The following is a 27,532-nucleotide window of genomic DNA, read 5'->3' as shown; positions in this document are numbered from 1 at the left end:
AACCTTTGTGACAACATGCCCCTATAGAATCGCAATAGAATCTCTTTGACCAATTCGTGTTGTTGAACATTTCATATGAAATGAGAAAACCTTGGCTAATTACACTGTTTTACTCTAGTTTATAGATTTTATTCCCAAAATTCTGAGAGACAGTTTCACTGTTATTGATCAGAAGTTTAGATTCACAGTCAAGTGTCTGTGACAACATGCCCCAATAGCATCACAATGGGAACCTGCCATGAAATGTTGTATGTAATAAGCTACTTTTCATGTTGGTTTGATTGTATATTTAGGCCATATGTGTTCAAATTTAAGATTTATGTGGGTTAATTGTTTCAGTTAAAGTGTTTTACTAAAATGATTAGTGTGTTGTTATTCAACATGCCCTTCTGAAGGTAAAAATGCCCCTAAATACCAGTTCCTGGAGAAAATATTTGCAACTAATAGGCGTTGAAAAAATGCAGAAACAATATCAGCTTTGAGGAACTAATACTTTTTGACCGTAGTGCAGTTCAGTTTTCATAATCTCCATACGGGAACCAGCAATCAAGCCAACAAAGGTTTAATTGTTATTTAGTTCTGCATGAGTGAAAAACTAAATGGGTTTAATACCGACCCAAGCTTTTTCTTCCCTTGAAAGTAATTGATTGAAATAGTTTCCTCCTTTACTCGGGGGACACACTGACTTTGATAATTAAAAATGAGGCTAGAACGTGATTTTCATAAATACAGATCACTTTCATTGTGCTTTGATGTGGTCATTGCCGCTGGGTTGCGTTTCCTGTATCAGCGTTGTTAATTAACTCTCCTGGATTGGTTTTGGGGGGTTAGAGGGAATCAGACCCATCGTAAGCATGAGATAGTATCTCATCCTGCACTTATGCATTGTTTTCCAAACAGATCCTTCAGAGTTTTATGACTTCCGATCCATACCAGGAATACTTCCCTGTCAACAGTATGGACTGATGTGTTCACACTAGCAGCTGTGATTGTATGGTGAGTGATAGTAGTGTTTAAACACGGGGAATCCCTTTTATCTGTGTGCCTCTCAGCTTTCATGTCGAGATGCTCTGGTCTAGTTCTCTTTCATAACCCAGATAGCTGCTTTTCGGTCTACACAGGCAGCATCTTCATGTAAATAAAATCTCATAATGTAAGTGACTGATTTCAAAAGTTTAGTTATTATTTTATTTAGTAGTTTTTATATACTTTTCTATAAATGTATTCTTTTTTATTATAAATAGAAATATAAAATATATTATGAAATGTATTCATTATTTATATACTAGAGACTCAACTACAGTTTATTAGGCCTACATTATTTTATTATTTAGAATTTAATTCAATATTTTAATACATTTTTTGTAAACGTATTGTTGTTATTATGAATAGCAGTTTTAATAATAATTAATTAGACCATTTTTATAACTACACTAGAGACGTGTTCAATAGTGTTTTATTGTTTATACATTTTAATTGGAAATGCATTATTATTATAAATAGCAATTTGAAAGTAATTTATTATAACTATAATTATATTATTTTATATAACTACACTAGAGATTCCAATAGTGTTTATTATTTTATTATTTATAATTTTAGTTAAATAATTTTTATATATGCTTTTATATGAATGTATTGTTTTTTATTATAAATATAAATATTAAATTCATTTATTTGTTACTGTTTTGTGACTACACTAGAGACCTGACTACAATTTATTCCAGTAGTTTTTTTTAATTTATTATTTATACTTTTATGTTATATTTTAATATATTTCTTTATAAACATATAATTTTTTAATACATGTATGATAATACAGATATGAAATTAACTTATTAGTCACTAGTTTTCCACACTAGAGACTTGCCTACAAATAATTAATTTAAAATAAGTCATTTTTAATTTAAGAAATAAATATGAAATTAATTTATTATTGAACTTTTATATTAATACTCGGCAGTACTGAATGAAATAAGTATATTTATAGTTAACATTTCTCTTACTTCGATATTATATTGGAAACATTAGTTTTCTCTGTGCACTGCATTATGGGATTGCCTTCTCCACGAAGCATGCATATGATGATCTGGCTATTTCTTTTATTTTGATGGTGTATACTAACTTAAAATGCCTTCGAGATACTGTCTAGGTAAGCAGCTCACTTGGTTTTGTCTCACTGGCTTCCTGTTCCTCTTAACGTGGCCTATAATTCTGTTTACCCAGAATGCATCAAAAACACCATTCATACCTGTTCCGCCCTGCGTTTGATGAGTGATTTAATTGAAGGGTTATTATCTCTTGGGTTGAGGGCAGCTGTTTTGAAGTGGTTGTCTATGACGGTTTAGGTCAGACCTGTGAACACGGTTAGTTTGTTCTTGATCTTCCAGCTCCATCGTGGCACAGAGAGGGAAACAGGGCGTTATTGTACTGGAGCCGGGTGGGAATTAAAGGCCTGTGATCAGAGCTCGGAGCGAGTAAACTCATTTCAACGCGGCTTTGTGTAGTCATGTGTGTCTGAATCCCGTCTGGTTACGCTCCACTGCATGGCACGGGGATGAGGGGCAGGAGGAGAGACCCCAGGGTTCGGCAGAGGCTTCCACAGGGGAAAAACTCAGATAATGTGCAGGAGAGATTTTCTGGAAACTGGATTTGGTTAATCTGTTCTCGGCGTATCACACGGGGGCTCAGGTAATCAGAGGAACACATGTCATTGCTTGTCCTTTGGAAAATACTTCTCTGAGCCGGAAAAGTTTGTTGGTCTGTCCTCCGATGAGCTTTAATCACCTCGCACCTGTGCTAATTTATTAGTGTTTACTTTATGAGATTAAAAAAATTGAAGAATTAAAATATAAAAACTAAGGCTGCTAAGTGATTAAAATGTATTAATCTAATTAATTAAATTATTGTTTTTAAATTGGATATTGAAATATGATTAAAAAATGAAATGATGCTCAAAATATGAAACCAAAACCACCAGTAGGTGGCAGCAAGTCTGTTTTAATGAGCGAGTCATTGAGTCATTTATTCAACTGATTTGTTCAAACAGTTGATTCATTCAGAAACGAAGCAAGTGTCTTTATGAATGGGTCATTGAATAATTGGCCCACTTGATTTGTTCAAAAAAACATGGATTTATTAAGTAAAGAAACACCGCTGTGACTTTTTTCTGAACTATTTTTGTTTGCGAAATTGAAACAATACAGTAATGTGACTAAAACCTGCATTAAATGTGTTAAACATTTTAACGTCCTATTTTTCCACAGTTAATCACACCAAATTAACACGTTAAATCAACAGCCATAATAAACACAGTAGGTAACTCGCAGAAACTTCAACACAATCCATAATGTTTTTAATGTTTAAAAATGCACTGCACATTGTAAACATTGTTTCTTTCAGCAAGCTTGTAGCACTTCAAACCGCTGTAGCAAATCGAGCTTTTGTAAAGCCTTGTTTATGCTTGACACGTTCAGTCTGGCGTGAACCGATGCAGACGTGCTCATCTGACGGCTCTCCAGAGGTGTTTACGCTTCACACGCTCTCCAGAAACAACAGGTGGAAGTGCAGAAAACATCTGAACCAACACAAACAGCAGTGAAGTTTGCATTTGTAAATGACGCCACGTTTGCCAGGAACATGTTTGAGAATTAAAGTAGACCCAGCTGTTTGTAGTTAAAATTACTCCAGTATCATCGAGTCCACTGAAACGTTGTCAAAACTCAAAAACCTATTTGTTCTGAGCATTTAGTTTCACCACTATAGTAATAATAATGATTTGGTACCAATATTTAATATTGAAAATATCAAAGTATCATGGCGATGCCATACTGTTAGCCTAGTAGCTTGCCCTCCCCCATTTTTATTAGTCTCTGACAAGTCAAAAACATCACACTGTGGCTCATTTCATGTGTAAACGTAGCACAGAGCCGTTAAGTCCTTACAGTAATTATTGCTAATGCTAATAGACACAGAGTGATGTTTTCACATGCAGATTGTCTTAAAGGTCATGTGACCTCACTCTTCCTCTGTGCTTGAGAATCTTCTTTTGTTTGCTTCTTAAAGGCAACAGCGTGGACTTGTTGGTTGACCCTCTAACATGCTGGAACACAGATGGTATTGCTTGTTGTTGAGTGGTCTTGTGTGCTTTACTAAATACAAAAGATGTGTTCTGTGATTATTTTGTGTCTTCTTAGTAATGATGGCTATCATGGAACATCAATATTAACATTTTAGCTTTGCTTTGGCTAATTATTTTTGTCCCTAAAAATTATAAACATTTTTTAATTTAATTTTTTCTAATTATTTTTAGTTACACCATTTCAAATTTTCTGTCAAGTTTTTCCTTTAGTATTTCTATTTTATTTAATTTTAGCTTTAGTTCAAAAACCGAAAATAGTTTTTCAATATTTTTCACATTTGCTTTAGCTGGTTATGTAAGTGTCATAAGTTTTAGTAAGTTGTAGTAAGTTTTTTATTGTAGTTTTAGTTATAGCTATTTTAGAGTTAGTTGCCAAGGCAACATTTGTATTTTTTTATTCCAATTTTACATTTTTATTGAATATTTGTATTTTATTTAATTTCAGCTTTATTTAAATTACTGACAATTATTTTTCAGATTTGCTTTATTATTTTTAAGTGTCCCTAAAAAGTAAAGTCTTGAAGTAAACTTGATTATCATTTCCTCAAGCATAAACCATGTTTGCAAGTAAGCAAGAGTAGTGTTAGTTTTTTCTTTCATGCTTGGGTGGGTGTTGTCGGGGTCTCAGGTACGACTCCCTCACCTCCCATCCCCCATCCGTACAGCCCTTCCACCTATTGAAGCACGGGGGCAGGGGATCATCAGGATGTGCTGGGGCATGCCTTCGCCTCCTATCAGCACGTTGTTCACGGGCTTCAAAGCTGCTAGATCAGGGCAGGATGCTGCATTTGCTCTGACCGAGGGGAACTCAGGAAATACGGGGGCAATTTTAGGAGCATCAAAAGATTTAGTGGATAGTGACGTATACGACCAGTTACTGTGGTTAGTGTGAAATTAGCGTTCAATGGGTCACTTTGATTAGTGCAGTTGTTTTCGTTAATGTCAGTTATGTTTTTAATATTTGCCAATAACTTAGACAACCCCCCCCCCCCCCCCATGGAAGCTGTATTATTTTAGTTTTATGTAGTATTATAGCATTTATTAATATTGTTAACTACCTAATTTAATTTATAATATAATTTGTTTTATTTTCAATTTTAGTTTGTTTTAGTAATTTTGTTACTAATATTGCTCATTAATTTTTGTTAGTTCTTTTAAATTGTCTATGTAGTTTACTTTTTTTTTAATCTTTTTAGTTTGAGCAACTGTGGCATTTCAACTTGCCAAGGCAGCATTTCTAATTTTGTAAGTTTTACTAAAAACATGCAGCATGTTTTTTTATGTTTTAGTTTTTCATCTAATGTTTACAGGGCTTTAGACTCATTCTTTCCACTGGTCGCTCTTGTGCGACTAACTTTCTCAGTTGGTCCTCCAAAAGTTTGGAAACACCCCTGGCAAAGTGTGGTTTTGGACAATATCAACATAAATCCTTATCATTTTTTGGTGCAAATACATTAAAGTAACTTGACATTATCATTGAAGACCAGCAATAAAACATAATAATGGCAATGTATACACGTCAAAGTTAGACATGCCCCTTTGCCAGCTGTAATGCTGGTTACTGGTTTAAACTTGGCCCAGGTTTTTAAAAGATTTTTGGGTCAGCACATCTTAATACTGTAGCTTCAACAATTGATTGCCAATTCAAAGTCAATGTTTGAATAAACTGACTGCTCGGATGCCCAGATTATGCAGCGCTGTAATAGCTGCTAATGGTGGATATTTTGATGAAGTTTTTCAAAACAAAAAGAATAGTAAAACTAAACTGTCGCTGACAGGAATTGCATGTTTTTTTACTACAAGAATACCAACATGTTCACCTTCTCTGGTTTAAGAAGTGGTCTTTTACTTTAGTTTGAAAACCAAATCCTCCGTTGCGCTCCGTCCACTGCGCGCACCTTCGTGCTCATGCTGATGCGGTTAGTATAACCAGGCTCTACTGAAGCGCTCGCACTGAAAGCGCCTCTCTTCATGTGATCAGTGAAATCTGACTCCTGCTACAATGTGCTGCGGCTCTGCAGCGCATGCTGTATGAAGCAGACGCTTTGGAGCAGCGCAGACCATGCTCTCGCACAAGTGCGACCACGTCAAATATTTACTCGCACACTCTCAAAAAATGGTCACAGTCTAGAGCCCTGGTTTACATATTTTTTCAAACTCTAAAATAAATCTGTAAAAAACAGGGCACAATGTACTGTATTAATATGTAGTAATTATTTTTTTAGGTGTTTTAGGTTTTACCTATATTTTGAATTTTGGGCTGCATTGCGTTGTGTTTTAGAGTTAACGGTTATGTCTGTAAAATTAATGGATAATGTCCTAGCAGAAAATTACAGTGCAGTTTTAGTTAACAGTAACACTTCATTTGTTGTGCCTGTCCTTTTAAAACAACACTGATATCAAGCTGTGTAGGGCATTTTTGATACAAATAACTTATTTAATTTGAGGTCTGTTTGACACTATTTTGTGGAATCCTTTCTATAGTTTTTTTTTTTTTTTTGCTTTGCAGTTTGTTTGTTCTGAGCAGAAACCCAGCCATTATTGCTAGAACAGAAAGAGCTCATTTGGTTGTCTCTCAGGTTTTCTGTGTGTCTCGATATTGAGTCGACCTGTCACTCGAGGGTATCAACTGAAAGACCTGTCAATCATTCATCACACCACAGTGACCTCCCTGCACAGTTTTGCCAAAGGCACATACTTTAAAATCATAAAATGTTCTTATATTTCTGAACCTCATTACGCTGGCTCTGTTTTATGTAGCATTCGGTGTCTCTTTCAGACAGATGGTAAATTTGTGCTGTTTTCATTAGCGCTGAATGCCCCTCGCAGCGTTTCTCAATTAAACGTTTCTACGGTCTCTAAATGAGAAAAACAGATACCAAAACAGCACTGCAATGGAAACACGATGGGTAATCCTGAATAAGAACCATATAAAATTATAGAAATACCCAAAGATGTTTAGTGTTTTGATTGTTTGTGATACAAAATAGTCATGGGAAATTTGAAAGTAACATCAGCAGCTGAAGACCTAGAAACCTGTTTGTCCAGTGTAATAGAAATATAATTGGTAGAGCTCAAACGGTGAATGTCCATTTGAGTGTACACTCCTATTGCTCATTCTGTTCTCCAGATGCATTTTGGGTATTACCACAATACTGGGAATGTGTTGTTTTCAGGTCATCTCCAATATCACGCTCTTAAAAACATCTCGTAAAAGAGGATCACCCCTAGAGCATTTCACAAAAACGTCATGCCTGTCCTGGTATTTAAATAACAGGCGTTTCCATTTCCTTTAACTAAGTTAGTCCACTGGGCTAGTCAGATATGCAAGATCATCTCTGGAGGTGATTCATTTAGGTTAAGTGCATGCGGTTTATACATTTTAAATTTAGTTGTGGAGTTGCTGTCTTGTATAATCCAGAATGCTAGTCATTGTTGTACTTCGATAAAGTGCTGTGAATTAATTACCCAACATCACAAATGGGCCCTCGCTGATTTTCTTGGCAGGAAATGTTCCTTCTTTTCCACCCTGCAGCTGCTGATGAATTTTAGGTTTTGTTTCCAGCTGCCTCTGAGCGTTCCCAAGCTCCCACACTGAGAAACGCACGTCAAGTTGAGCTTTAGGGCAAAAAGTGTTGTTTTCACCCCTTGCATCCCTGAAGCTGATCGTCTTGACTTTCAGCCGTCGGTGGGCAGCTCTCAGACCGCTCTTCTCCTGTCTCGACAGGTCATGGTATGTGCGATCAGGGGACTCTAATAACAAAGGACTCCAAAATGCACCTGTCACATTTTTGGGAGATTTGCAGGTAAACATGCAGAGCGGTGAAGCGGGTTTCTGGATTGCGTGATGGAGCCCCTGGGTGTGTTTGTTTGCACACCTCCATGAGCGGGGATATGGGATGACAGGATGTTTACGGCTTTCGGTTATTTGCCGGACGTCATCACTGGATTTGCTAAACAACTCTGTCTGACATCACACTGTTTTTGCTTTCTGCCAGGGATCATATCAGCTAAAGCAGGCCTTTATTCACTGAGAGGGTATTCATACCGGCGCTCATCTCAATAACACATAGAAACTGATAAAACAAACATGCTTTGAATTTAAATGAGTGTGGTTTGGTTTGAGTTTGCTGCTCTCTTTAACCTTTATTTGGTGGCAGATAAATGAGAAGGCCAGAAATGAACCTGAGGCCAGTTCAAAACATTTCTATTTTATGAAACTGTAGTGCTGGTTGCTCATGCAAAAGTTGCCAACACAATGCATGGGTGCTCAGGTTGTTCTGAATGTGTTTAACATGTTATTTTGAAGTTTCTAGGGTTTTTGTTTAAATCACTAACCCTGTAGTTGGTGTACGCACTAGTAATAGTAGTGCTTGACTTAGCAAATACTACTGATAATTTAAACATGCAAAAATGTGATTGGTTGAGAACTGTAGATGATAAACATAAGGCAGAATGACAGATATTGAGCTGTTTTTATTCTCCTCTCTTCTTCAGCATCAATCAGCTCTTCTGGGCCAGACCGTTCCTGATGGAGAACGGGTGAATGTGACGTGTCCTGATGGCCTTGTGATATAGAGCGGTTATTTTCCCTGTCGGAGGAGCTTGTGTGTGTTTTGATTTGTGCTGGTTAAGACACGACACATCATTAGTTACAGCTAAACAGGCTTATGGGATGCTTTATGTCTTCACTTAGAGAAGAGTCTGAGTCTATCTATCCATCTATCTGTCTGTCTGTCTGTCTGTTGTTCTATCGTTCTATCTATTGTTCTAGTCATATTTAACTATATCTTATGCATGCAGAGTCTTTCTTTTTGAACATCAAGCCAAGTAGATTTCATGATGGTGGCAGATCATTTTGTAACCTTTTCACATTCATTTATTACTGCATGGGGCAGATTATGTGGGCAGCTCTTTAAAACACAGCCTGAGGCCTGTGGGCACATCGAGCTGATGTCCTGAACTCACAAGTTTTTACCCATGAGCGCTTGTTCTTAGCTGCTGTAGTGTGAGAACTTTGATCTAGCACTTGGGGATTTTGCTGGCCCAGTGCTGAAGTGCTTTATATTTTCTAGTGCTTTGTAGACCCCACTCCGTCAGTGAAGAGCTGGCCTGGTTTCCACGGAGAAACAGGATAATTTCTCTGTGTTTGCGCTTCTCCTGGAGTTTTGCACCATCGTGCAACGGGATGGAATTTTTCTGACATGTTGTATGACTCGCCACACAAAAGGTCAGTGTACAAACAAGACGTAAGGACTGTGAGAATGGTAAATAGGTAGGAGGCTATATGCTGTCATATATAAATATCCATAAAATGAGAATAGTTTACCTTAAAAATATTATTTTACAATGTATTAAGGATTGTTTTGAGAGAATATGTGTATATTTGTAGTGCTTTTCATATAAATTTACCCTTTTTTTTGTTGTGTTCAGTTATTTATTACAGACTTGCTAGGAATGAGAGAAATGAGAAACATGAGACACAGAAGCACACATGCAAATCAAATACTTGTTATCCTGTTATGTTTCTGCTTTGCTCAGACGTCTCCTGTCAGCTTCACTGCACTTTATGTGCCAAACAAGAACTCTGTGTCCCGGTCCTGATGCTTCTCTGCTGTTTGCGGTTGAGTTAGCAGCCCTGTCAAGAGCCTTTACTACTGTCTCTAGCTCTGCTACACACTGACCCCAGATCTGCTCCGGTGCGTTAGTCAGGACAGATAGAGAGATCCCACTCTGAGAGAATGAAGAATCTGAAACAGCTCCAAGATGATCCCTCTGGTTCCTGCTGTCTGTAGGAAGCACACTCTCACGTTGATTCAATTCTGAATTTCTTCTTTCTTTCTATTTTGAACATGAAAATTTGTTGAAGATTCACTCACCATCAGGTCATCCAAGAAGTAGATGAGTTTGTTTCTTCATCAGAACAGATTTGGAGAAATGTAGCATTCCATCACTTGCTCATCAATGGATCCTCTGCAGTGAATGGGTGCCATCAGATAATAAAAACAGTCCAAACAGCTGATAAAAACATCACAATAATCCACAAGTAATCCTGACCACTCCAGTCCATCAGTTAACATCTTGTGAAGCTAAAAGCTGTGTGTTTGTGATAAACAAATCCATAATTTAGGCTTTTCAACTTTAAAACATCACTTCTGGCCAAATTGTGAATTGCCAATCCATAATAATATTTTCTGAAGTGAAAAAGCCCATCCCCTGTTGTCCTCTCACATCAAAATTAACCAACATGTTTGTTTAGAGCAGAGACAACTTTTTAAATTATGTAAAGAGGACTCATATTTTAGCCAGAAGCAGTGGTTTAAAGTTCAAAACGCTGTAAAAATGGATTTGTTTCATACAAACACACAGCTTTTCACTTCACAAGATGGACTGGAGTGGTGTGGATTATTGTGATGTTTTTTATCAGCTGTTTGGACTCTCATTCTGACGGCACCCATTCACTGCAGAAGATCCATTGATGAGCAAGTGACATAATGCTACATTTCTCCAAATTTGTTTTCATCTTGGATGGCCTGAGTGTGAATACAGTTTCAGCAAATGCTCATTTTTATTTGAACAATTCCTTTAACTGCAATTCCACATTGACCTTGAGCTGGTGATATTATTCATTTTTGTTGGTGGTTCACATTGCTTCTGGTGGGTTTTGTTTTTTTGCCAAATCAACATGTGCAATTATGCTTAGTCATCACAGGGTGAATTTTCACTCTTGCTACGAGGGGGTCCATTGGGAAAATCCTGCATGAATAGGCTTTTAACTTCAGAATAACCATGAAACTAATCTTAGTGGAGTGAGTTCTTTGTGATCCATGTGAATCTAATGCCACCGGATCGGTATGTGTCAGGAAATTTAGTGCAAGTTTATCTTAAGCATGTAAATGTTTGGGGTGTTTGTTTGTAGTTGAATCATTTTGCTAGCGAGTATGCTGTTCATTAGTATCCTCTACAGCATGTGCCAACCGAACTGTCTCTTGTATCGTATGAAAAATGTATCTTTTGGATTTCATTGTGTATATATTTCCATTCATGCAGGCGTTTATTGGTAGCAGAAGTAACCGCGGTTTGATATATCTGCGACCACACACGCACAGCCTCTCATGTGGCGGCTCAGAGTGAAGTCCGTCATCTTGCGTTTGTTGAAGCTTTCCAGAGCGTCTGAACATGTGTGGTCTCCAACCACAGAGGCGAATCTCTTCAATCCCTCTTTCAGTTCTAATTCTGTCGTATTTCTCCGTGGTTAGTCTAATTTTAGCCCACAAAAGCTCGTCCCCTCGTACTGCCTCAGAAACTGCTGTGTTTGGATTCTTTTGACTAGTAATTTATAACTCTCTTGTCTTGCATTCTCTTTTTTCAGATTTTGGACGTCACCCGGCATAGTGGTAGGAGCTGATCTGTATGCAGAGTGAAATCTATCATGACTGTGATGTCATTGGCACACCGCAGGTGATTTCAGAAAGAGTCATGCTGTACCTGTCAGACTCAGCTGATGGTGTTATGCCAGTTCATGTGTGAAACTCATTTGGAGTGAATCTCATCAAGAATGAATTTAAAAATATATAAAAAATTATATTATTTTCGAAAATGTGTTGTATTATATTGAAGCTTCAAGATAATACAACACATTTTCAAAAATAATATAATTTTAGAATTATCCAGTATACTGGATATATATATATATATATATATATATATATATATATATATATATATATATATATATATATGTATATATATGTATATGTGTGTGTGTGTGTGTGTGAACATTTATTACAGAATTTTTTTTTATTATATATGAACATTTATTTTGTGTGTGAAATGTATATTTTTAATATAAAATAGTCATTAGTTTTTAGTATAAATAAGATTTTTAATATATAAATACTTTTAATATATTTGTATATAAAATATGTATTTTATATAATATAATATATGATATTATACTATGGCCCGTTGAATGCTTGAATCTGATTGGCTGACGAACGTTCTGAGGTGTGCAATTATTTTCAGGGAAACGCACGGCGAACGTAGTTCCAGGCAGCTTTCTTGACCGCATTACAGTTCCATATCACTTCGCATCGTTGTCAGCGCTGCCCTGACGATTTTATCAGTTAGCCTAGTGTAGCAACTTAAAGGCTACACATGACATTTCTCACTAGCGAGGTAATAACAGCGCTGCATCTTAAAGCAGACTTACAGTTTAGAGACGGTGCTTCAGAACACTGTTGAGGGACACACAGAGGTAGCTGTATAGTACACTTTCAATAATAATTTCAGTAATTAATACATTTAAATGTATTAAAAAAGGTATGCAAAAAAAGTTTTTGTCTTTTTTATATTGATTATTCAGCAGCATAAATGCAGTCAAATAACTGACCTTAATTATATATTTAAAAAAATGTTTTAACATATTCACATTTTTATATATTTACAATTATTATTTTATAAAATAATACTTTATCTTTAACTGCACATTGTCATAATGCACTAAAATGAACCAGTGAGCTTATGAGTCATTTGTTCCTTAATCAGACTCTACTGTGCAATTTATCTTTAATTGTCGTATAGATTTTAATCTTTAATTGTTTGACATGGTGTTAAAAAATAATAAATAAATGCTTAAATATTTGCCATTCAAATAATAACACAGTGCAAACAAATCTTAATGGGTCAGTTATATTTAGTTGCATGACCTCTGTGTTTTCTCTGTCTGCTGCAGATACTGAGCCATGGGTAACACAGAAAGTCATAGCAGCGGCCATGGTTACTATGGAGACGGCCAGCGCCACCTCTCCCGTAAGCACATGTCCCGCTCGCTCCGTCTGTCCAGCAAGCAGACGTACTGTTCCCGCCGAACGCCGTCCGGAAAACCGGAGCACCGCAACTCCGAGACCAGCACGCGCTCCAGCAGCACTCCCAGCATCCCGCAGTCGCTGGCCGACCACGGCCTGGAGCCCTTCAACGACTCGGACATGCTGCCCGACTTCAGCGGCCCCATTTGGGTGGACCGTGTGGCTATGAACCTCCGACCCATGTCCTTCCACAACCATCCGGCCCATTCGCCCGCCGCCACCGCAAGACAGACCGCGCAGGACCACGCCGAGCCGCCGGAGGACACGACACTCGTCCAACACACACGGGACAGTTCCCAAGAGGCGTCCAGCTTTAAAAAGAAGCGCTCTAAGTCTGCAGACATGTGGAGGGAGGATTCGCTGGAGGTGTCCTTATCTGACCTGAGCCAGGAGCACCTGACCAGCACGGAGGAGATCGGAGACACGCCAGATGACTGTGAAACCCATTTAGAGTCGTCCTCTCAGGAGCTGCTGGACTCAAACCGAGCCAATTCTTTAGACGAACTCTATGGAACGAAGAGCCCCGCTTGCAGGCCCACACATGGACGCTATGCCAAATGGCACAAGGGCGGTGGCACAACCAGAGACGTTGACGAGGATAAGATGATCTCGCCCTGTGAGGATGACGGAGCCGCATATGGCGCGTATACACTGCCCTGCCGCCGATCTCACTGTCTGTCAGAGGGACCAACCAATCATCAAGGAGCTATGCAAGGGAGGCGGGCACAAACCATACAGGTGAGTTTGATTGGGTAGCCCCGCCCACAGTTAATCTTATTAGTCACTACTCCAATATTAAACACCAAATACATACTGGTTAGCTGTAATCGTGTTATTTTTGGCAACATTTATAAATACCATCATATTTTTGTATTTTTTTTTTGTTTTTTATATTTAATCTAAAAAATATTAAATATAAATGCCATTTATATATTTGTATTATACTATTTTAAAAAAATATAAATACCATTATATTTTTTATAATTATTTGCATTTTTATATTTTATATGTAAAACAATATAAATAATGTGTGATGAATAAAGTAGCACAGTCAATGCAAAAGTGTAAAAGACTGGCCAGGTGTGTAGATCCATAACAAGAAAAAAGGATCTGCACACAACAATTTAGGCAAATGCTAGTGTAGGTTTTTTTATTGAGGCCACAAAAAAAAGTTCAAAGAATGTGAACGGGTTTATCAGTGCCATACCTAAAAAAAAAAAAAAATATATATATATATATATATATATATAAAACTACTATTTATAGTTTATTTTTTTGTTTTTTTAACATTCTATCTATGAAATATAATTTATAAATACTTTAATGTTTTCATAATTATTTTCTTTTCTATATTATATCTATAAAAATATAAATTATAAATACTATTATATTTGTATAATTATTTGCTTTCTACATTCTATCTATAAAAATTCGAAAAAATATAATTATAAAATGCCCATGTATTTTGTAATTATTTGTTTTGATTTAGATATTTTGTCTATAAAAATAAACAATATAACTACCATTATATTTTATAATAGTTTGTTTTTAACATTCTATCTATAAAAATATAATTTATAAATACTTTTATGTTTTCATAATTATTTGCCTTTCTATATTCTATCTATAAAAATATAAATTATTAATACTATTATATTTGTATAATTATTTGCTTTCTACATTCTATCTATAAAAATTATAAAATATAAATACCATTGTATTTTATAATTATTTGTTTTGATTGAAATATTCAATCAAAAAATCTCTAAAAATATGACATATTAATTATATTTTTGTTAGACCAGCAATTGTCTGGGATATTCAGTGTAGTTAGCTAAGCTAAAATGATCAAAAACACAAACGGGAAAAGGTTTCAGGTGTTAGTAAAGTGTATTGTACCTAAGTACGTTTTGAAATGAAAATAAAACTAGCTTCCTTAAAACTAAAATATTCTGTTCATACTGTCAGCGGTTAAAAAGTAGTCTGAGAAACACGAGCTTGGCTATCTGCGCTTCTGTTGAACTTTGAGGCTACTCTTCAGATCAGCCGCTCTCATTGAAAGTGAATGGCTTTGTTTGAATGACTGGAGTCATTGAGTGTCAGTGTAAACGCCCGTAGGTGTGCAGTAAGAATGTGAGTGTAATGTTGTGTTAGTGTAGGTGTACAGCAGGGAATTTTAGTCTTGCAATGTATGTTGACTGCGGTTAATCCCCCAGAATCCTCTGAATCTTCTCATGTAAAGAGACTGTACATATGAATGACTCATTTGTGTGCGAGTTCACACAGACTCCACTGTTTTTTCCCACGGGACAGTATTATGATTTCACAAGACACTCATCCCAGTCAGCTGTTGGTGTAAAAAACAAAAAATATATAATGATATTTTATATTTTTTATAAATAAAATATTTAACAAAATACTAAATATTTATGAAATATAATGGCATTTATATTTGAATTTTTTTATAGAAAAAATGCCAAAACTTTATAAAAGAATGTAATGATATTTATTTTTATTTTTATTTATTTTTATTTGTAAAATATATTTAAAAATCAAATAAAATTATTCTATTATAACCATAATGTATAAAAATAGAATGTCATTTATTTATTTTTTAGCAGATAAAATAAACTAAAAATATACACAATCGGTATTTATATGGTATTTCTATTATATATTTTTATAGTATTGGTATGATATTAATGTTATATATTTTTATATAGATAACATTCAAATTCCCAATAATTTATTTAAAAATGTGATGGTATTTCTATTTTGTACATATACAATATAAAATATTTTTTTAGATAAAATAATTTTCAAAAATTATTTTACTACCATGGTTAGATGGACATGCACCAAGGTACCAGAATTTTAATTTAAGGACATTTTATTAAGTAATTTGTCAATGCTATGCTATAGCAAAGTACCATAGTACTAATATTACCATAATATAGTACCACCACAGTAGCTGTCAATCTCTGTGATGTGTGTAGACAATTCTAGTGGTCTGTCACACTGTCCATATGGTGGTGGCTGTATTTTCCTGCTCTCTCTCTCTCAGATGATCCAGATCCTGGAGTCAGACTTCTGTGAACAGCTCGCTGCTTTTGTCATGCTAATGAGCTCTAACTGACAGGAGCGTAATTGAGAGAGAGAGATCGAGTAGCAAAGGTGGAGAGAGTTGAGCTTTAGATATGCTGGTTTATTTTTGACTGTATTTCTTGCATAAATATGTGTGTGCAAGAAAGAAATCTTGTGTTTCAGTTGTACGTAGGTAGGCTATTAGCTAAAGCTAGAAAGAAAAATATAAAATCACTGTGTGACACTGCCTCCCTGTGAGGCTCCATCGGTGAAGATGAATGGCATGCCGGGCCGCACAGTCCTGTCATGTGACTCCCGCTAGATGCCGGGTTTGGTGGGTAATATCCCATCATTCCCCAGCAGCAGTACAGAGTGGTATTGTACAGTCAACTTTACTGCGCTATAACTCGACACGCAGAGTTCAGACAGCGCTGTGGTCTCTGTGTTAACGTCTGTAAAATGTTCACTTCACAGCCTGCAGCATGTCCTCTGTTTCTGAAGCCACGACGTGCTCCGGCCAGCAGGTAGGAGGAATGGAGATGTGTTGGAGAAGAGCCACGTTTATTAGAGTGGAAAACTGAGTTCAGTCTGTCAAAATCGCAAGGCTCATGTTTGGTTACTGAGAAAGAACATCCAGGAACTATGATTAGTTTTGTTACTTAGTTTTAGTTAAAGTAAGCCATGTTAAAACCAAAAACCGTCCTAGGTCAGTTAAGTAGACAGTATTTAAAAAAATCATTTTGCGTACATTTAGATACATGTCATGTCTTTTCATACAAACTGGTTTTCACAGAACATGTTCTTTTTTTGGCCAGATTTTGCTCCAAAATTACTTCACAGATTTAGTTTGGGCCTATATTTTATAATTTTATGTACATTAACTTGCTGCCATTTAATGCTATGATATATATATATATGTATATGTGTGTGTGTGTTTCTGTGGCCCTGGAAAACGTGGAAACATAAGGAAATGTCAGAAATGGGATATTTCCAAGCCTAAAAAAATTAAAATGTTTAAATATTGCTGTAAATTGAATTATTTTGATATTCTTTAATTTTTATTTATTTTTATTTATTTATTTATATAGTCAATATAAAAAGGTGTCTTTTTATGCTTAATTGTTCAGTTAAAAAAAATTTGTCTTTATGCTCATTTGGTCAGTTCTAAACTGTTTCTTTGGCTAGAAATTACTCTAATTTACTGTAACTTAAATTTAAATTCATACCTATAAAATGATGTAAATTAAATGATTATCCCATTATCACCCGTGATCATGGTAAATGATTATTTTTTATGTATTTATTTCATTTTCAGGATGTCACGGCAGGAGATGGCAGTGATTATGAGGACAGTGGTATCGATGGGCTGACGGGGGACAGCGAGGCGTCTCAGCACCACGCTCGGCGCTATAAGACCATGTCTGTGTCTTTCTCCACTTACTCCACGTCTGCAGGGGGCGCCTTCACCGGGAGCGACAGTGGGAGCAGCAGCGGGGCTGGAGCAGGACCCTCAGATGGCACACAGGTGGGCAGGGTGATTTATTCCTGCTGTTTCTTCTGTTCCTAGTTTATAATATGTTCCATTTAGACATGAGTAGACATACAGTAATATCAGATGCATCGTCAGTGCAGGAACGCATCAGTGCATGAACATTATGGCCCAGTGAACATCACACAACATCTGTGGGAAATGTTCTGTCAAATGAGTAATGCTCATTAAAATAAAATATATGCAAACAAAAAATTTAAATATTTATAAATGGAATAAATAATAAAGTATGATAATATGTCAGAATATTAATGTGTACCTGAAAAATAAATAAACAAAAACGAAAAAGGGAAAAAACTAAAGGGAAAAGCAAAAGAGTTGATGGTTTTTAAGAAATTACATGATGTTATAAAAACAACAACCTGCCGTGTTAATATGAATTAAAGTTTTTAATAATTGTTTTTCTTTTGATACATTTTTCCTTCATTTTTTGTGTTACTTGATGGGGTAAATAAGTAAAATAAAATAAAATAAAATAAAACAATTTAATAAATAAAACAATATTTAAAAAAATATTGTATCTAAAAATGTATTTATATGATTTTATTTTAATGTGCCAAATTCTATTACGTTAATGAAATATTGTGACATGATGGTCATTATAGCCAACATTACGTCAAATAATTAAAGTTCGTTAAAATTAAATGACTGATTTATTGATTGATCGATAAATACATTTCCCATATTTATTTAATTATTTATTTTACCCCCCCCCAAAAGAAATGCAGAAAATGTAAAAGAAAAAAAACTCTGAAACACCTTACCCTTGTTTGTTTATTTTACCATATTTATTTTACCATATCTTTGTTTATAAAATGCAAGAGGAAGCTAACACTGTAATATTTTAAGATTTTAAGAATTTAAGATTTTTCCTAAATGATGAATGGTAAATTATGTAGAAAAAGAGACCAGAGAGCTAACTATGACCAAATGCACTTTATTTCCACGAGACAATAGGTGGACAAGAGTGTTGTATGTTATTTGTAAGTTTGTGATGTAGTTTAGCATCTGCACAGTGATAACAGGACCTGTGTGTGTCTGGTCAGGGTGTCTATGAGAACTTCCGTCAGGAGCTGGAGCAGAACGTGAGTCCAGCTGAGGTTCCCGAGGAGAGAAGCTCAGCGTTCAGCGATGAGCAGAGCAGTGTGACCCTGAGCTCTGCGTACCACACCGACCCTCTACTGAACGTGGCTGCTGTACAGGGAACCGTACGCAAAGCTGGACGCCTCGCCGTCAAAAACTTCCTGGTGCATAAAAAAAACAAGAAGGTGGAGCTCGCCCCTCGCCGCAAGTGGAAGAGCTACTGGGTGTCCCTCAAAGGTGTGTGTGTGTGGTGTTTCTGAAAGAGATGTTTGCGGTTACCTGACACCGTAAACAGGTTTTACAGCTTCCTGTGAACACGTTTGAAAGAGAAGAGGAGGATTATGTTTGTTGTGTTATATGGGTAGGTCCAGAAAAGAGTCTTGAGAATTGAACGCCCAACATTCAGTTACACCTCTAACACAATTGTTTGTTAAATATTCTGGCTTAAGAAATCTCCCATATTTATTTTACCTTATTTTTTACCGTTCTCCAAAAATTAATGCATGAGTGCTAAAAAAAAAAAAATAGTTCAAAATATGTGTCTTTCCTCACTCACCAAAGCTATATTTTTATATTAAAAAATACAGTAAAAATAGTAATATTGCAAAATATTATTACGATTTAAAATAACTGTTTTCTATGTGAGTATATTATAAAATGTAATTTATTCCTGTGATCAAAGCTGAATTTTCAGCATCATTACTCCAGTCTTCAGTGTCACATGATCTTCAGAAATCATTCTAATATACTGATTCACTGCTCAAGAAACATTTCTGATTATTATCAATGTTGAAAACAGTCATGCTGTTTTATATTTTTGTAGAAACCATCTTATAGGATACATTAATGCATAGAAAATTTATATGAGCAACATTTGTTTGAGATAGAAATCTTTTGTAACATTATAGAAGTCTTTACTGTCAATTTAAAAGTATACTCTTACCTGCCTCAAACGATAGTATATAGTAAGTTCCTCATATTTGGATACACACAGTGTTAGAGTATTGACATGTTAGAAAGCTCTGTATCTTTGCCAACAATGTGAAAACAGAACAAAATCAAAGCTGAAAAAATAATCCAATAAGTTTGTGTGCATTATATTGGATTCTCTTCAAGTAAGCAGTGCTGCATTTCTTATTTTGGCCACTGGAGAGCAGAGTTCAATCAATAAAGCCGTAAAACTCCAATCTATTGGATATCCTGCTCCCGTTCCCCTGGAAACAGCGGCTGAGAGATGATCTGTAGTGTTAATTGAACTCACGTGAACAACTTTGAATTTCTGATGCCTGAGTGAATGTTATAATTTGTCCTCCCAGGATGCACTCTGTTTTTCTACGAGACGGATGGCCGGTCAGGCATTGATCACAACAGCGTCCCTAAACATGCCGTGTGGGCCGAGAACAGCATCGTCCAGGCCGTCCCAGAACACCCCAAAAAAGATTTTGTCTTCTGCCTGAGTAACTCGCTCGGAGACTCCTTCCTTTTTCAGGTGACTGAACATCCCATGCTAAACTCTTCTCATATACTAATACTGACCAGATAATATATATGTGAGTTTCATATATGACTCACTAATATGTCCAGAATAATACCATATACACTGTTTCCAGCCTTCTATGTTTTCCTAATCTAGTTGTCTAATAAACCTGGCATTGGATATTATGATAAATGTTGACTAAATTGTTCCTCATTTGAAAGCCGCTTTGGATAAATGCATAAATGTAAATGTAATTTTTTACAGTATGCGTTATGTCACAATAAACATTAGTGTGCTACTTTTTTGAACAGATCAAGTGGTGCATTTATTTATTAAGAGAGGTGGGGGCTAGTCACACATGTTCAAGTCTCAAGTCACAGTACAAACTAATCAAGCAAGTCAAGTCGAGTCAGTGGCTCACCTCAAGTCAAGTCGAGTCACAAACAGGAACAAATATATTTTTGCCACATGACAATAACTTTTTTAATTATACATTTCAAATAATACTGTTTTAAATATAAAAATTTTAAAATAGGCAAAATACTACTTTGTATACTGATAAGTCTGTAATTGAGAAAATATCGATAAAAATATGTATCTCATATTTATGTTATATTGAGTTTGACCATCCTAGGAGACACAGATAATATTTAACAGATGTTTGAAAATTATTTTGCACTAAATATCGCCAGCGAAGACTGGAATTCAGTCTGGGAGCACGCTAAAGAATTTCAGTGTGCAACAAAACATGCTATTCAGTTTAAAATAATATGCTGACTACAAATCACCCCTTATATCAGAAATAAAATGGACCCAAAATTTTCATCGGATATAGACACCCTATTTGGACTGTTTCTTTCACTTTGCATGATTGCCTACATTGTTCTTGAAAACTATTGTCATCATGACTCAAAACAAGAAGCATATTGCTGTTAATGTTTATGTATCTTCCCCTGTAACTTATCGATTTCTTTGATTTTATCTTAATTAGAACTAAACTGACAGCTGTGCATTTAAGGTCTGCCTTAAGCAAGTCACAAGTCCTTAAATTTGCAACTTGACTCGAGTCCCCCACCTCTGTTTATTAATCATAAAAATGTTTACTTTGCTACCTTTAAGCGGAACAGAAAGTCAAAACTCACAGCTGTAGTTACTTATAACTTTATTTTAGGGTGATCATATGTCCTCTTTTTCCTGGACATGTCCTGGCATCCATTTCTAAGTTGCCTAAAATATCCTGTTGTTTTCCGATTGACTGTTTCTCTACAGTCCTCATACATTTAATTGCTTTGACTGTTTTCTATAGATCCCACCTCTTTGTACGCAACTGTTGGTCAATAATGTCAATGCCTGCATGCTATTGGTCAAATTAGTTTTCAGTCATTACCATCAGCAAGTATGAAAACAATTGGAAACAAAGCCAAAAACAAGACATTTTAGGCAATTTAGAAATCCCAGACAGGACATGTCCAGAAAAAAGAGGACATATGGTCTCCCTAGTTATTTGTCAATCTGAGAATAAAAAAGTCAAATCGAGTTCATAGCATTGTGGGATGCCATGTTATACCAGCTGAAATACCAGATAGTTCATGCATATAGAATATTTGCTCATCGTGCATAGTATACATACTATATACTTCCAGAAAGGGTAGAGTAATTTGTTAATATGCTATTTAACCCTTTGACCCTTGACCTCTTTCTGTAGACCTGCAGCCAAACTGAGCTTGAGAACTGGATCACGGCCATTCACTCAGCCTGCGCCGCAGCCGTTGCTCGACAACACCACCGTGAAGACACTGTGCGTCTGCTGCGGGCCGAGATCCGAAAGCTGGAGCAGAAGATCGACATGGATGAGAAGATGAAGAAAATGGGAGATATGCAGCTCTCCGCTGTCACCGACGCCAAGAAGAGGAAGACCATTCTGGAGCAGGCTAGTGATTGGTTATTTACCATGTTTAGGCCTGAATTACCCACAATCCAACATGTTTAGCATCAAAACATCCACAGAAAGTATAACCAAGCAGCAAAATCACATCTAGGCACAACATATTTGATGTGGAGGTGATTTTTGTTGTATAATAAAATATAAAAATATATATTAGAATATAAAATAAAAATATTAATAAAATACAATATAATAAAAAAATTTAAATCTGTTTAAAATTACAATAAAAGCAGATGTTTAAGAATAAAATGTCAACAAAAATATTTCTTGATGTTTTTGAAAGTAGTCTCACTTATTTGATAAAAATAAGTAAGTAAAATCAGCAAAATCGTGAGATATTATTACAACTTAAAACAACTGTTTTCTATGTGATTTATATTTTAAAATGTAATTTATTTCTGTGATCAAAGCTGAATTTTCAGCATCATTACTCCAGTCTTCAGTGTCACATGATCCTTCAGAAATCATGCTAATATACTGATTTGCTGCTCAACAAATATTTCTGATTATTACCTATGATGAAAATGCTTGTGCTTCTTCATAGTTTTGTGGAAACCGTGATCATTTTGTTTTTCAGAATTCTTTGACAAATAGAAAGTTTTATATATTTACTCATATAAATGTATTCATTTATTTATTCTTATATAATAATAGAATTTATTTTGAAATGTAAATCTATATAAAACGTTATACATGTATTTACAGTCACTTTTGATCAATAGAATACGTCTTTGCTGAAAAAAATAAGTAATTTCTTTCAAATGACCCCTAACTTTTAAACAAAAAATGAGTGCACCTTTAATATACAATAATATGTTTGTATTATACAATATACAAACTATACAATGTGTTTGTAATATACAATAATTTATTTTGGACAAATGCACATCTTCCCAGCACAACATGATGAAAAGAGAAACAAGTGAGGGACTAAATGTTGCTTGCATCTGGTTAGGACAAAAAGTGTTCGTTTTGCATAGCTTTTGAAGAGTCTGTCAGTGCTGTTTTGTTTTCCATAATTATTGTATCAATATCGTAGAGCGTTACGGCACTAGCATCCTCGTTATCCACTGTATTACTGCAGATTTTCATCACGGTAATTCTGATGCTGTCATAATGTTGACAGAACATTGATTCACTCCACACACTTGCTGCAAAAGTTCACGTTCCACTCAATGGATGTTTACGCAAGAAGCGGAGCTCAGAATGGCCTGTGGCCCATCAGGAGGAGGGTTAGCGGGTGCCTGTGTGTTTGTGTGGGTTTTTAATTTTGGCAGCGTCGGGTTACGCATTGTGCCCTGGTGAATGGCAGCAGGGTCGAGTTCTTAGGGAGTCCCAGACCTCGCTGCCAGTGGAATGTGTGGCGCTGTTGTTTGCTACTTTGTGTGTTGTCTGGACCGCTGCCCCCTCCGCCGCGTCTTCCAAAAAAACATCCATCCCAGAGTGGCTGGGAGGAGACGCCGTGGTGTATAAACCCACTCCACTGCCCTCCAAACACCATTTCATTAGATCAAACCAGACTAAACACAAGGCACGGAAGCTTCTAGATATCTAGAGATGGTCCTTTAAGGCTAAATGTAATGTTTTGACCTTGTTTTCGAGAGAATTAAATGATCATTTTGACAACTCTCACATGCCGCTGGCCTGCTGTAAACCATGTTCTAACCAATAATTTTTTCTCTTCTTTTCCTCAGATTTTCCTGTGGGAGCAGAATTTAGAGCAGTTCCACATGGATCTGTTCCGCTTCCGCTGTTACCTGTCCAGCCTGCAGGGCGGCGAGCTTCCCAACCCCAAACGCCTGCTGGCCTTCGCCTCCCGTCCCACCAAACTGGCCATGGGCCGACTGGGCATTTTTTCAGTCTCTTCTTTCCATGCACTGGTGATTATCTCTCAGTTTTCCATAATTTATTCCATCATTTTATTTCTTGTCTTTTGTATGCGTGTGTGTGTGATATATATATATATATATATATATATATATATATATATATATATATATATATATATATATATATATTGTAGTTATTGTATATATATTTATTATACTACATATTTATTATATGTGACCCTGGACCACAAAACCAGTCTTAAGTGTCAATTTTTCGAAATTGAGATTTATACATCATCTGAAAGCTGAACAAATTAGCTTTGATGTATGGTTTGTTATGATAGGACAATATTTGGCTGAGATACAACTATTTGAAAATCTGGAATCTGAGGGTGCAAAAAAATCAAAATATTGAGAAAATCGCCTTTAAAATTGTCCAAATGAATTTCTTAGCAATGCATATTACCAATCAAAAATTACGTTTTGATATATTTACTAAATATCTTCATGGAACATGATCTTTACATAATATCTTAATTATTTTTAGGCATAAAAGAAAAATGCATATTTTGACCCATGCAATGTTTTTTTGGCTATTGCTACAAATATACCCCAGCGACTTCAGACTGGTTTTGTGCTCCAGGGTCATATATATACTGTATATATGTATGTGTGTGTGTGTGTGTGTGTGTGTGTTTTTGTTTGTATATACACACACACACACACACACGCACAGTATATTTATAAAAGATGATTAAATATATATACAATTTATAATATGAATAAATATAGAATTTTTACTTTGAAATTGAACATTGAAATGTATTAAATGTATTAAGTGAAATTGTACTGATGATGAAAGTGAAAATGATTTGCATGATTTGAGCAAAAGAAAAAGTTATGGTCATTGTTGTCAGAATTTAGTGAATTATAATAATACAACAGTTTTAAAGATTTCAATCTTTCTCCTTTCAAGTAGACATAGACAACAGCTCTCTGGTAGCTTAAAGGGAACTTACTTTGACTGACAAGTTTTTAAACATTTGGTATCTAGTGTATTTCAAACAGAAGCATGGCTTAGAAACCCACATCTAGAGCATCAGTATCGCTCTATTTTTACCCAAAATGCATGTATTAACCTGCTTCCTTCCCACCCGTCAGTGTTGGTGTACGTGGGTAATGGATTTTGGCATAAAAAGAAACAGTAGTTGAAGGGTTGGCCGGTGTATTTTCTCTTGGATGTGGGCCACGGCTCCGGCTGATCAATACCATCCATCCTCAGATTCGCCTCCAGCTTTGGCGTTCTATGCAGGAGCTAGAGGACACTGGGATACAGGGAGATTTTATTTTTGTCTTTGCAGCTTGGATGATTTTTTGGGGTGGAGGGGGTGGGGATGGTCCCTTTAAGCATTCACATTCTGAGAGGATGGAGAGGGAGGATAAGTGTTGAGTCCAAATGAAGTGCTGTTGGCCCGTGTGCTGTTCTTGACGAATAATAGCTTGTTTCAGAGCAGTGGAGAGGGTTTTTGATGCAGCCGGAGTGCTTTTCTCCATCAGGAGACCCAGAAATGCCACAGCGCGTTCAACACAGCGAGCGTGTATAATTTTTGAATGACACTGAAAAGAACTTGCCAAACACTTCACTAACCTTTAAAATTCATCCGGACCCGAGTGACCACAGGAAGCAAGTTGTTTTTGTGTGTTTGCTGCTTATTTATGAATGAATATGTGTGTTTATTTATTTCTAAAGGTGATGTCCCACCAGCGGACTCGATTTTGGTAGGGAAAGTGTGTTTTTGCTGAAAAAGAATGAAAGAATGGTGATGGATGAAATCCGTCCTCTGACATTTCTTTTGAGAATATAAGAGCAAGAACAATTGTAGACTGACTGAATGCAGTTTATGGAGAAACTTTGAAAAATACTGAAAAAGGTATGATGGGTATTTGTCTTTTCAGGGCTGTTTGTATTCAGCAAACGCACATACTTCTTTCTTATTTTGTTAGTGATTTAAATGCAGGAGAACTCCAGAAAACACAATGATTACACAGTCACCATTAATAACAATCAGCATTTGTGAGCTTTGTGTTTGCTGAGGGAACAAATCTCAAGCAGATCCGATCAGGACGATGGCTTTCCTACTAAAAATCAGCTGTATTTTGGAACATTGTAGCTTTTGAACATTGTAGACCAACTCATGACCAGTTTAATCTAGCTTACAACTAGTTTGTTCTGACTAGTTCAGACCAGATAAGGATGCATTTAGACCAGCCAATGAACAGTTTGGACTAGATAACGACCAGTTTAGACCAGCTAATGAGAAGTTTACATTAGCTAATGACCAGTTTAGACAAGCTAAAGACCAATTTAGCCCAGGTCATGATCTATTTAAACCACTTCTTAAGCTGCTTAGACCAGCTAATGACCATCTTAAACCAGTTAACGACCAATTGAGACTGGCTAATGAACCATTTAGACCAGCTCACGGCCAGTTTAGACTAGCTAATTACAAGTTAGACCAGCTCTTTACCAGTTTAGACTAGCTAATGACCAGTTTAGGCCAGCTCTTGACCAGTTTAGTCAAGCTAATGACCTATTTAAAATGGCTCATGACCTATTGTGAGCAGCTAATATCCCATTTAGAACAGCTTATGACCAATTTAGACCAGATCATGACCAATTTAGACTAGCTAGTAAACCATTTAGACCAGCTCATGGCCAGTTTAAACCAGCTAAAGACCTGTTTAGACCAGCTTTTGACTAGTTTAGACTAGCTAATGACCAATTTAGAACTGCTTATGACCTGTTATACTAGCTACTGACCCATTTAGAGTAGCTAATGAATGATTTAGACCAGCTAATGACCTATTTGACCAGCAGCTAATGACCAGTTTAGACTAGCTAATGACCAGTTTTGACCAGCAGCTAATGACCCATTTAGATCACCTAATGACCCATTTAGACCAACTAATGACCCATTTATACCCAGATTCTTGAACAACTTGCGAATGAAGCTGACGACTGAACATCAGTGTGAGCGAATCAATGAGAACGAGTTTCACAGAGCAGCTGTGTTCATATCTCAGACTCCTGCTAGGAGCCGTCTAGTCAGTTTGATTCCTGAGACACACAGTATGAATGTTGTCCCTGTACCTCATGCAGCTGTTTTGTGTCTGTAGGTGGCGGCTCGCACTGAGAGCGGCGTGAGGCGTCGGACACAGGCGATGTCGCGCTCCACCAGCAAACGCAAAAGTCGCTTCTCCTCACTATGGGGTCTGGACACCCACTCCAAGAGAAAGAGTAAAGGTCATCCCAGCATTAACCAGGTAAACTACACACGCGCACACACACACACCTAATTCACACTTAGTGTTTTCTTCCAGAACACATAAACATGCATATGCAGAGATCAACTGGCTCTGCTTAAAAAAATAAAATGCACATTAATTTGCACGCTGCTTCAGCACTTTTTTCAACAAGCAGATGAAATGCATACTACATATAACACATACAGTTGGTTTTCGTGTTTTGGTGGGTGACTGCTGAATGTTGGATGTTA

At 36.2% G+C, this 27,532-nt stretch overlaps 1 protein-coding gene across 1 annotated transcript in view; it reads left to right on the top strand.

The window, feature by feature from the left end:
• The window catches only part of LOC306851599 (rho guanine nucleotide exchange factor TIAM1-like), a gene marked incomplete at its 3' end in the record, with an annotated part of 61,948 nt that overhangs the window by 2,434 nt on the left and 31,982 nt on the right, over positions 1-27,532 (top strand). The window contains exons 2-9 of the mRNA XM_079387981.1: positions 11,514-11,602; positions 12,876-13,746; positions 17,408-17,617; positions 18,688-18,961; positions 20,041-20,213; positions 21,907-22,131; positions 23,841-24,026; positions 27,153-27,299. Coding sequence (XP_079244107.1) covers positions 12,886-13,746; positions 17,408-17,617; positions 18,688-18,961; positions 20,041-20,213; positions 21,907-22,131; positions 23,841-24,026; positions 27,153-27,299 — 2,076 coding nt within the window. The 5' untranslated portion in view covers positions 11,514-11,602; positions 12,876-12,885. The remainder of the gene's footprint in view (positions 1-11,513; positions 11,603-12,875; positions 13,747-17,407; positions 17,618-18,687; positions 18,962-20,040; positions 20,214-21,906; positions 22,132-23,840; positions 24,027-27,152; positions 27,300-27,532) is intronic.

Source organism: Barbus barbus (genome assembly GCF_936440315.1).
Source record: "Barbus barbus genome assembly, chromosome: 31".
Lineage (NCBI taxonomy): Eukaryota > Metazoa > Chordata > Actinopteri > Cypriniformes > Cyprinidae > Barbus > Barbus barbus.
The sequence above is the reverse complement of the archived record's forward strand: the minus strand, read 5'-3'. Positions and strand labels throughout refer to the sequence as shown.